Below are 12,347 nucleotides of genomic sequence, written 5' to 3'. Positions count from 1 at the left end.
TGTCTTACCTCTACATTGTTTGTCGATACACGCTTGATCATCGGGACATGAAGTATCGCTGTGACAACCTCCAACACACAAACGGTTTTCGCATATCTGATTAGGACTACATTTAGAGTCTGAATTACACACTGCCTTGCAAATTCCGTTATGACACCGTTCATCAGATAAGCACTCCAAGTCCCTATATAATTTTGTGCATTATTAAACATTAGGTCTATTGTTTATGGCGATTAGTGTGCGCTGATTAATTATATAGATATTTACGTTCGGCACACTGCTTGACAAGTAGATGTATAGCAAGTTTGGCCTGAACTACAATCACTGTTTCCTTTGCAGCTTATCATCGGATATCTACAAGCGAACAGAGGATCACCTTCGAGTAGTAAAGGGCAGCTACATTGTTTTTGGTGGTTTGAAATTGAACATAATGCGTTCACACCACATGCAGTCGGGGATTCACACATATCTAAAATCAAATTATGTTTTTTTGTGTAAGTATTACATGGTAGTAGATAAGATGTTAATATTTTGAGTTTACCTCTGCACTTGTTGTTAATGCAAGATCTGTCATGTGGACAGTCGGTGTCACTTCTACAGCCAACGTTGCACACTAATCCATTACAAATTTCCCCACTTCGACAATCGTCGTCCTTCCGGCACAACGGTTTACATATAGACACTGACATATCGCATTTCTCATTTCCGTGACAACTGGCGTCAGAAGAACACACGGGTTGACAGGAATTATCATTACATGAGTAACCCGCCGGACATTCTTGATTTTCGTTACATGGCTCAGCAGGTGTTCTTATACATGCAACTTTAGCTGTTGGATTGGGGACAAATCCAACTCGACAAGAGCACATGGCCCTTTGGTTAGCAACCGTACAGATGGCATTGGGTCCACAGGGCATCGCCACACATGGATTTGTGCACACATTATCTCTGCAAGACTCAACGGAAGCGCAATCTTCGTTGGACTTGCATCCAAATAAACACATATTGTTCAGACATATATGTCCTAAAAAGCAGTCGTTATCTACTCTGCAAGTTACTAAACAATGAACAAAATATTTTATTAGTTTATAATAAATATGAAAATTATTTTTTTACTGTTTATTTTAATTTCATATGCTTGACTTACATGCACAATGATTTTTAAAACATTTTTCATTTAATGCACAATGGTTGTCGGCTTGACAATCAGGTTGACAAACAGATTGATGGCATGTACTATTTGGATAACAATTTTCATTTATTTCACAAGCAACAGGAACTATAAAAATAAATAAATAAAACACAATAGAAATATTTTACAATTTTACGTTTTAAATTACATACTTCGAACGCATTCAATTTCACTGCCACCAGTAAATCCAGCTGGACATGAACAGTGTTTAACGTGATTGATTACATTACAATGGGAATTTAACCCACATGAGCCTTGTCGTTCACATGGATTATTACACTGGCCTTGTAAACATTGCTCAGAAAGACCACATTCTGCATCCGATTGACAGGATGCTATGAAATAAATTTACATTTTATGTATCGTCCAATTTTATTTCACACCAGTAAATCAATTTTTAAACTTACATTTACAAGCCCCATTGTAACAGTATGTATTACTCGGACATTGTTGATTAGAAGTGCACGCTACAGCCCTTGGTCTACATCCAACATTTAAATCATTTGGATCTCCTTGATATCCTGGGTGACATATGCAGGATCCATAATGTGCTGATGTTCCACACTCAGCATTCGGACCACATTTGACTTTTTCACAATTGTCTTGACACTTGGGAATACCATTAGTTTGAACACAGTGTGCTGCTGGTGGGCAGTCTTCGTCTATTTGACATTCAACTGGTGAATGGCAACCATCTTTGTACGGATCTCCTACAGTTCCAAGTGGACAGAGACATTTGAAGGAACCCCTAGAGTTATCACACCTAGCTCCTGGTCCACAGGGAGCTGCTTCACACAAATCCAATACATCACAACCGAAATACGGATCTCCTGTATATCCTGGTTGACAATAACAAACCTAAAAACAGAATTTCCATTAAATTAATCAAATATCCACATAAGCAAATATTATTTTACAAGAATAAAATATGTTTATTTATATTATATTGCATACTTGTTGGTGATTTTCCGCGGAGCACAAAGCATTTGGTCCACATGGGTTGTTTGCAAGACATGATATTTTACACATGTGATCTTCACATATTTTATCATTTGTACAGTCTTCGTTTTCGTAGCATTCAATTTTGTGGCAACCAATATGTGGATTTCCATGGTAACCAGGCTCACAATTACATACTGGTTGATGGTCAACCGCTGAGCACTCAGCATGCCTTCCACAAATCACTTCTTCACATACGTCAATACACTGGGTCTACAATTGAAAAAATCCATTAGATACTATAGACATTAATGTATAACAAAATATTTATTTTTCATTATTACCTGTCCAATTGTATTTGTCTTACAAATTTGTGTATTTTCACAATTATTATTCGTAAAGCAACGCAACTCTTGAACACAGATATTATTTTGACAATATTGAAATTCTGGACAACTAGTATTACCGTGACAGGTTGGTTGACATATATTTCCGATACAAAGCTCATTTCCTACACAATCTCTCGCCAAGTTACATTCCACTATATAAAACAAAATGATACTGAACAAAAATAAATTCATTAAAAAATAGTATTTGATTTAGCGTTTTACCTGTACATATCCCATTATTACATTTAGTTGTAGTGGGACATTGACTATTAGATGCACAGTATAATATTGACGTACATCCCAAATGAGGGTCACCTGTGTACCCGGCTTTACAGTTACACATAGCAGCATCATTCTGTATACTACAATCTGTATTATCTCCACAAACTTTTGGTACAGAACACGGATTCACACATTTGGAATTTACGCAAGCTTTTCCTGAAGTACAATCATTGTTGTTTGAACATTCAATATTCAAGCACTCCACCTGCAGATTAAATATATATTATGCTTAATAAATTTAAATTATTTAAATTTATAAATAGTAAAGTCGTATAAACCTTTGGATCACCCTGTGTTTTTAAAGGACATTGACATTGGATTTCATGACGCTGAACTGAACAAACTGCATTACGACCACATACTTTGTTATCTTCACATGGATTCTTGCATTGATTTTGGTGACAAATTGCACTTTCTGGACAATCGTTGTTAGCAGTACAGCTGTTTGGATAGTGACATCCTTCGGCATTTGGATTGCCCAACAGTCCGTCAGGACAGACACACGTAAATGATCCAGGTGTATTTTCGCATCTTGCTGTCTTATGACATGGGCTTTGCTTGCATTCGTCAACATCTTGACATTTATTATTTTTTAATTCATATCCATTATAACAAGTACATATGCCTTTATGTTTGTTCGCCTTACAATTTCCATGACCACAATTTAATAAATCACATGGGCCTAATTAATTATATATTATTATTTATATTCATAAAAATAATGTAAAACTATCTAAATCATTCACTTACTTGTACATTTGTTGTTATTGGTTTGACACATTTTGTCATTTGGACAATCTTCATTTGCCAGACACTCAACTTTGAAGCATCCAACATTTTTATCAAAAGCATCTCCTAAATATCCTGATGGACAAGTACATGCTGGCACATGCTCAACCATATTACATAATGCATTATTTCCACATGCATCTTTACAGAGTTCTGTGCATTTTCCTTTTACGCAAGCCAAATTTGAAGCACAGTTTTCATGATTTTTACACTCATTTGGTTTATTACAACCAGGTTCAGTGTAAGGATCTCCTACTTTACCACCAGAACATGAACATTGAAAAGATCCTGGAGTATTCAAGCATTTAGCACTTGGATGGCATGGATTTTGCGTACATTCATCGACATCCTTACAACCAGTGGGTGAGCTTTCATAACCACTACCACATCTATAAAAGAATTTGATTTAATTTTATGAAAAAAAACAACAAAATATGTTAAATAAAATGTTTGTACCTGCACTTGTTGCCAATACATATTTGACTAACATCACAATCTGAATCTAAAGAACACCCTTGTCTGCAGATTCCTTCCACACAAACTTCTCCAGTCAAACAATTACTCGCAGTAAAACAAACTTTTTCACATTTGTTACTTGAACACCGTTCTCCTTCGGCACAATCCATTCCACTCAAGCATACAACCTTGCATATGTTTCCACTGCACTCTTGGCCTAATCCACATTGGAAATTATTATGGCATATACTGTTCGATCGCACACATGACTCTTCTGGAACCGGATTTGGTTGGAATCCTTTGTTACAGGTGCAAATAACGTTATGATCAATAGCACTGCATTTTGAATTTATTCCACACACACCATCACGTTTACATGGATCTGAAATATTGTAAGTTTTATGTAATATATTGTTATTTATTAAGCATAAAACTTCAAATTAATAATGGAAAGTAAGATAATCATTACTTTGACATTTTGCATTTATGCACGACTCATTGCTTAAACAATCCTTATTACTTCGACATCCAATTGTACAAACTCCATTTATACACGCTTGTGGTGCCATACATTGAGAATGTCCAGCGCACGGAATTTCGCATTTGTTTTGTACACATCTTTCACCGGAAGAGCAGTCATCAATGTTTCGGCAAACCACTATTTTTTAATAAATAAAAACAAAAGTACTTATTAGTATCTAATTAAAATGTAATTAGAGTATAATTACTAACCTTTGCACTCTCCATTGGAACAAACACCACCTTTGCATTCTAAATCGTTAAAGCACTTAGTAACTGATCTGACACATCCAATTTTTGGTTCACCATGAATAGGCTCAAAATTATCGGGACACGAACATATGGGTTTTCTTTCAATGATATTGCATATTGTATTTATTCCACAAGATTTTTCACACGGATTCACACATCTACCTGATTGGCAGACACTTAACAACGGACAATCGATATTTCCATTTGGACATAATCCTTCCTCTCTACATCCTTCCGTATAAGCATCTCCAATATGGCCAGGTGGACATTTACATATGTATCCTGAATTAGGATTAGATTCACATATGGCAGTAAAATGACACGTAGATGCATCACATACTTCAGTGGCTTCACAAGATATTTCAGGAATAGGATTAGGTTTAAAACCAGGTGGGCATTGGCATACTGACTTATGTCCATCAGCGAGACACACTGAGTTAGTCCCGCATGTATCTTTGTCACATACATTCATACACGAATGTGATTGTCTGTTGCAAACTTGTGTTTGTGGACAATCGTCATTATATACACATGAAACTTCTTGGCAACCATTTGAGTCATAAGGGTCACCAGTAAATGTACCAGGAGGACATTGGCATTGAGCTACATGATTATTTGCTACGCAAATAGAATTTAGGCCACATACAGTATGATCACACACTGGTTTGCATGATTTTAATTTGTTTGCTGGATCTTCCAAGCAAGCTTCGGTCGGTAAACATTCAACGTCTTGTTGGCAACTATTTTTCTTTGCAGGGTGACAACCATTTCGGTCATTTGTGTTTCCAACATACCCTGGCATACATTGACAGCTACCTTCATGATTACTAGCTACACATATTGAATTGAATGGGCACGTTAGTTCAATACATACTGATATGCATTTTAACACTCCCAAAGCATCTGGTTTACATGATTCATTATCTTTACAATCAACGTCGACTGAGCAGTCGGGCAACGAAGGCTGTTCACACTTGGATATAACTGGATTCCATACAAACTCCGGACGACATGAACAAACGGGTGCGCCATTTTTTTCCAATAAACAAATCTCATCTGGCCCACATGCTACTCGAGTACATGCACTAACACAAGAAGATATCCCATCTGATATTATGGAACATACTTTGCTGGTCGAATTGCAGTCTTTGTCTGTTCTACATTCTCCTTTAGGTGCCACCCTTTCAAGTTTACAACCTAGGTATAAGTCTCCAGGATTTCCAAAATATCCTTCAGTACAAATGCACGACGATCGATGACCTTCTGTTACACAAACTGCATTGGGTCCACACTGTAATTTACTACAGCCATCAACACATTTCCTTGCTTCTTTATTTATATGGAAACATATTTCTGTATCTTTGCAATCGCCATCGTTTGTACATTGGCCTTGAGCTTTACACCCGGTTTTAAAATTATTAGGATCGCCAATCAACCCTGGTGGGCATACACATTTCCCAAATACACATCCTGCTCTAACACCACACTTGATATTATCACATTGGTTTTCACATTTGCCATGTTTACAAGCATATCTATAATAATAAAATAAATAATTAACAAAATATCAATCAACTTCTACAAATTAATACATTTTATATTTTGAATTGTATACAACATACATAACCTAAACTATAATGTTCTTATTATACAATAAATAAAATTTAAAATAATTTTTAATTACCCGATTGGGCATGGGACATTTTTTGAACATTGACAAGTTAATGGGTCGTGGCAAATTTGTGGTGTCTTAGCTGAACATTCTAAAAATGGATTTCCCACATAACCTTCAATGCATCTACAATCATAACTTCCAATTGTGTTGATACAAACCGCATTGTTACCGCAAGCCGAAATCAAACATTCGTCAATATCTAACAATAAATGTTTTAGAATTAGAATTATTACATTTATTAAATATTTGATTTAATTTAATTTAATCTTTCGAGTACTTACCGACACACTGGACATAGGGATTTCCTTTAAATCCTGATGGACAGTTACATTCAATAGAATTTAGTTTTTCTTTACACAATGCACCAGTTCCACATGTCAAATTTGAACAAGATTTTTTAGATTGAGAATCACATTCATGATATGGATTTCCAATGAATCCAGAATTGCAAACACATTTATTTTCGTTCAACACATCGTATTCACAATGTGCATTGATTCCACATCCAGGATAACACGAAGGCATTGTGATAGCTAAAAATGAAAAATAATATTTATTTAATACAATTTTTTAAAAATAAAATTTCCGAATTAAAATTTATTTTATAATTATTTTTATAATACCTATCAATGGAGTTAGAAAAGTTGATTTAGAAGTTTAGAGAGTTATAGACAATGTACAATATTATATTTATATGTAATTAAATACTAACATCATTAATTCAATTCAGGGAATTTTGTAACTAGAAATATATAGGTCCATAACTATACATAGATATAAAAAAACACATTACATACTCAGTAAAAATTGAAACAAGTTCATTAAGTAGTCAACTATATGTAGTAAATATACTTTACATTTATGCTATGATTTATTCTCATAAAAAAATTGTTATATAAGTAGGCATTGAATCAAAAGTTAGATATAAAACAGTTTTATTTATATAATTTATGGCCAAATTATAATATGTTTTATTACTCTTCTTTGAGGAAAAAACAAGATTGTTTAAAAGATTCGATTAGTACATACATAATTGTAATTTTTTCGGAAAAATTATAAATACTTAATTATCTTATTGGTACTTACGAGGCATGCACAAGTAATTTGGATCCCCAATGAACAATGGATTACAAACACAATCGTTAGTTTCGTGGTTACAACTAGCCCCAATACCACAGAAATGATCTTGACATTTCTCTTTGCATCGTCCAGCAACGCAAATGTTAGGTGCGACACAAAGGCTGGTGCTTGAACAAGCATCAGGCTCACAAGAGCCTCCAGCAAATGGATTCCCAATAGAACCTTCTAAACATTTGCATGTAGGTCCTTGTGCCGACACTATACATTGTGCACCGTGGCCACAAATATATCCGTCACACGCTGCAATAAAATAGTGTAAATAAAATATAGGTTTTTTTTTAAATTGATTTTTAATTGTAAGAAAATTCCACTAGACACTTACGTGACACACATTCACCAAATATAGATTCTACATAACCAGCACTACATCTACACCATGCAGCATGTTTTTCAGATTCACAGTAAGCATTTTGACCACAAGGTAAAAGACTACAAGGGTTTGTACAAGTTCCTTTGACACATGCTAATTGAGCGACGCATTCGTCGTCCGTTGAACATTCAGACTCTGGTGCTTCTTTTCCTAAACCTAGAAAACATAGATAAAAGAATATTATTATTTGACTGAAAATATTTTCTTGGATATCAAACAAAATCACTCACATCCAACAGAATAAGGATCACCGTTTGTACCGAGTGGACAAATACATTTGTAATGGCCTTTTTCATTTATGCATTGTGATCCTAGGGCACACGGATTATCTTTACATTCGTCGACATCCTCACAACCATGCAAAGGATCTCCTTTATATCCAGGTAGACACAAGCATTTTGGAGGATCACTTGGCGTACATTGTGCATTCACGCCACATGGAAATCGATCACAAGGACCTAATATGATTTATGGTTAATAAAATAAAAACAAATACTATTATGATAATAATTTATAAATTCATACTTTTACAACGATTATTGTCGAGAACATCGGTATAGTATGGTACGGGACAAACGCAAACTCCTGGTTGAATACAATTTTCGTTTAATAAGCAATCTGAGTCTTTTATACATTTCTTTTGACTACGAGAACATCCATGGTGTGGATCTCCACTATAACCATCGGGGCATAAACATTCATGTGTGCCGGGTTTATTAATACATTCTGCACCGTATCCACATGAATGTATTTTTTCTTCACATTCGTCAACATCTAAAAATGTATTTCAAAGTCAATACCTAATAAATGTAACTAATTGTAATTAAATGAATAAATACCATAACATGATCCATCTTCTCTAGGTCTATATCCTTTTGGACAAGCACAATAGCTTACTCCGCCAGCAATAGACATGCATTCAGCGCCGGCTGGACATTTTCCTTTATTACAACCGGCCAATGTGCATTCCCCGTTAACAATTTGATACGGTGGTCTACATTGACATTCTAATGAATTGCATTCTAAACAGATAAATATATAAATCATATAAAAATATATTTGTATGGCATGAAATCTTGTTAATTACCTTCACAGCTTGAAAAAGGGTTCCCGTTGAAGCCTGGAGGACACTGGCACTCATAACTGCCAGGAAGATTCTTACATACGGCATTAACTCCACAGGCAGGTTTGTCTCTAAGTTCCGTACATTCGTTGGCGTCTCTGCATTTGCCTGTTTTTGGGTCCCTCATGTAACCTCTTTGACATATACAAACACTCTCACCAACAAATTCATCTTGAACACATATCTCAGATCCCGGACAAGGAGACTTCGCACTACATTGTGTAGGACTTTTCGCTTGAGAACATCCTTCTCTGAACGGGTCTCCACTTATTCCACCGGGACATTGACAAGAAAACGATCCCGGTTCGTTGTTACACACTGCTCCTGGGCCACAAGGATTACCCTTGCATTCGTCAATATCTGTACATCCTGTGTTTGAATTTCCTGTGTATCCAGCTGAACATAGACACTGAGCATCCTTGTTGAGTAACATACACTCAGAATTGGGACCACATTGCACATCTTCACATGGGTCTAAATGTTAAAATTTTTTTTTAGTATGTTATATTTTGATAATATTATATCGTAGGCTATAGGTATATTCTTACGTCTACAATCGTCACCGACGTTTGGCTCGGGACAGAAACAACGCTTTTGATTACTGCAAACAGAATTTCCTGGACATTGGTTATCAGTCGTGCAGTTTATAGCTTTGGTACACTTAATAAACGGATCTGGTTCGGGTATGGAACCTCCGGGACAAACGCAATCAAACGACCCAGGTAAATTAATACATAGAGCATCTTTTCCACAACTGTTGGTGTCAGTACATTCGTTTATATCTGTGAACATAACAATAGTAAAAATATTTAAACAAAATAAGACTATATTGTATAATATATACCAGTGCACTGTTTGAAGGCATTTCCAGTAAATCCAGGTTTACATTGACACCCAAAACTTCCCGGTGTATTTGTACATAACGTATTTCCTCCGCACCGTCCAAACGGTCCATTGACTTTGTCACATTCATCGATATCTTAAATTACATTAATTGTTACACAGTTAGTATATATTTTTTTCCAAAGCATATTATATAATATGTAGGTACAAAGTTAAAAGTAAAAACTTTTCAGTGAGTCTTACCAACACATCCTAAAGATAAATCATTTGGGTTATATGTCCACCCCTCTTCACATATACAGTACGCTTCTTGACCGTTAGGTTTGCAAAAGGCGTGTGTTCCACATTTGACGTCTTCACAAGGAGCTTTAATATTTTAATAAGATTAAAATATATTAATATTAAAATCAACGAAAAAAAATAAATTGAGATGTACCTTTGCACTGAATTCTCGGTGGGGCACCCACGTAACCTGTTTGACATTGACAATGGAATCCGCCGGGGGTGTTTGAACACATCGAATATGGTCCACATGGTTGAGCAAGACATTCGTCAATGTCTACACACACTGATCCTTTGGCGTCGAACCCGTTCTTACAAAAACATTGACCTTCGGTGCACTCAGCATTAGTGGTACAATCGAAGTTGGATTTACATAAAACTGTCACGTCGACCTACGGTTAAATTAAGTCAAAAAAATGAATAATGTATATTAAAATCAAAACTGAAAAATGATAGTGTACTTGTTCGCAGGCCACTTTTGGGTCCGGTTTGCCAGAATATCCTTGTGGACAAAGACAATTAAATCCGGGGCTGGTATTCTCACAGACCGCGTTAGGACCACATGGCTTGCTAAAGATTTCGCATTCGTTGATATCTAAACATAATCAATTTGGTAAGACTAAAATAAGTAAACCAACGTTATGAGTAGAAATTAATACCATGACATCCTTTCAATGGGTCGCCTGTGTAGTCTTCTTTACACGAACAGACGAAACTTCCGACGGTATCCGTGCAAATAGTATTGTTACCGCACGACGCATGCTCGCATTCGTTGACGTCTATCGCAAACACATTGACAGTATTATTAAAATGTTTGGAATAAATATAAATAAATAAAAAAATAAAATGCAATACAGATACGTATAACTACACAGTAAGTCAAGAAATCGTCCAAAACAATAATAAAAATTGATACATACCAAAGGATCTTGATGCATTCGTGCCACACACAATAGTAATCAAAAAAGAATGGTTTTACCTCCAAAATATCGGCGCATGCTGCTAAATACTCGTATAAAAAATAAGTATAAATAATAAGACGAACGACAACGAATTTCCGACTAGAACGGAAAACGATGCGAAATATAGAATCTAGAAAGGAAAGGTTTTTTTATAAAATGCATTAGAAAAGTAAACACTTTATAATAATATTATAATGTATACAAAGAGATAGACAGAGAGACACAAGAGTATTGACCCACGCGCAATGTCTGCATTCAAGACGACATTCGACGACAACAATAACAACAACAATAATAATAAATAATAAAAGACGAGATAAAAACAAAAGCGCGCCATGCAAATGTCCGGAGCGTGCGACACAGCAACCCGACGAGCAGCGGATATGAATAATATCGTTATAAATAGTTTAAAGCGCCGATCGGGGGATGATCGGCAAGCATGAGCGAACTAACTTTGGCAGTGATCTATCGCGGACCCGGTGAACCCGGGCGGACACTGGCAGGTGTACGATCCGGGGACGTTCGTGCATTTGGCGTTGATCCCGCACGGGCTGGATGGCGCCACGCACTCGTTGACGTCCGCGCATCCACTTCCGGCTCTCATTTCCTCCGCGGACGCGGCATATCCGGTCGCGCAGGAGCACGTGTAGTTGCCGGCCGCGTTCGCGCACACGGCGTTGGGGCCGCACGGAGAAGACTCGCACTCGTCCACGTCTGCGTTTCCGGCCAAGGCGGGGTACGGTGTCGATGTAATACACAACAATATAATTATACGTTAGGAGAAGCAGGTGTTAGAGACGGTCTATGTTATTATGTACACAGTGTCGCAATAATAATATTATTGAGATTAGCTGGTAGTAGGTGTAAAATTTTTTTTTCCATTTTTTTTTTTTTTTTTGTTATGCACGCATTTGTCGACGAGACGCAGATGATAGGTATATAGACTTTGAATTAAAAGAGAAGCGAATTCCGCTCGAATGCAGTTTTGACATCGGTATACAGGTATTTACGACGCGCGAACGTATTACGAGTGAAGTTAAGCAGCAAACATATGTTGTTTGTTTTTTTTTGCGAGAGAGATTGCGTTCGGTCGACAGACTGTATACTTCTGTTCCAAAACTCGGTTTAGTTGGT

General features: G+C 36.3%; 1 protein-coding gene across 1 annotated transcript in view; it reads right to left on the bottom strand.

Moving 5' to 3' along the window:
* Window positions 1-12,347, bottom strand: part of LOC132941562 (uncharacterized) — a 128,175-nt gene that overhangs the window by 76,684 nt on the left and 39,144 nt on the right. The window contains exons 9-37 of the mRNA XM_061009668.1: window positions 11,667-11,927; window positions 10,911-11,030; window positions 10,713-10,846; window positions 10,406-10,643; window positions 10,213-10,335; window positions 9,971-10,105; window positions 9,675-9,908; window positions 9,091-9,600; window positions 8,843-9,025; window positions 8,529-8,777; window positions 8,234-8,461; window positions 7,956-8,159; window positions 7,580-7,873; window positions 6,775-7,026; window positions 6,503-6,692; window positions 4,780-6,353; window positions 4,517-4,705; window positions 4,048-4,429; window positions 3,553-3,980; window positions 3,081-3,484; window positions 2,743-3,007; window positions 2,476-2,672; window positions 2,147-2,404; window positions 1,600-2,050; window positions 1,345-1,527; window positions 1,148-1,279; window positions 542-1,057; window positions 268-469; window positions 9-184 (exon numbers count right to left, since the gene is read on the bottom strand). Coding sequence (XP_060865651.1) covers window positions 9-184; window positions 268-469; window positions 542-1,057; window positions 1,148-1,279; window positions 1,345-1,527; window positions 1,600-2,050; window positions 2,147-2,404; window positions 2,476-2,672; window positions 2,743-3,007; window positions 3,081-3,484; window positions 3,553-3,980; window positions 4,048-4,429; window positions 4,517-4,705; window positions 4,780-6,353; window positions 6,503-6,692; window positions 6,775-7,026; window positions 7,580-7,873; window positions 7,956-8,159; window positions 8,234-8,461; window positions 8,529-8,777; window positions 8,843-9,025; window positions 9,091-9,600; window positions 9,675-9,908; window positions 9,971-10,105; window positions 10,213-10,335; window positions 10,406-10,643; window positions 10,713-10,846; window positions 10,911-11,030; window positions 11,667-11,927 — 8,712 coding nt within the window. The remainder of the gene's footprint in view (window positions 1-8; window positions 185-267; window positions 470-541; window positions 1,058-1,147; window positions 1,280-1,344; window positions 1,528-1,599; window positions 2,051-2,146; window positions 2,405-2,475; window positions 2,673-2,742; window positions 3,008-3,080; window positions 3,485-3,552; window positions 3,981-4,047; window positions 4,430-4,516; window positions 4,706-4,779; window positions 6,354-6,502; window positions 6,693-6,774; window positions 7,027-7,579; window positions 7,874-7,955; window positions 8,160-8,233; window positions 8,462-8,528; window positions 8,778-8,842; window positions 9,026-9,090; window positions 9,601-9,674; window positions 9,909-9,970; window positions 10,106-10,212; window positions 10,336-10,405; window positions 10,644-10,712; window positions 10,847-10,910; window positions 11,031-11,666; window positions 11,928-12,347) is intronic.

Source organism: Metopolophium dirhodum, chromosome 3 (genome assembly GCF_019925205.1).
Source record: "Metopolophium dirhodum isolate CAU chromosome 3, ASM1992520v1, whole genome shotgun sequence".
NCBI classification, from domain to species: Eukaryota; Metazoa; Arthropoda; class Insecta; order Hemiptera; family Aphididae; genus Metopolophium; species Metopolophium dirhodum.
The sequence above is the reverse complement of the archived record's forward strand: the minus strand, read 5'-3'. Positions and strand labels throughout refer to the sequence as shown.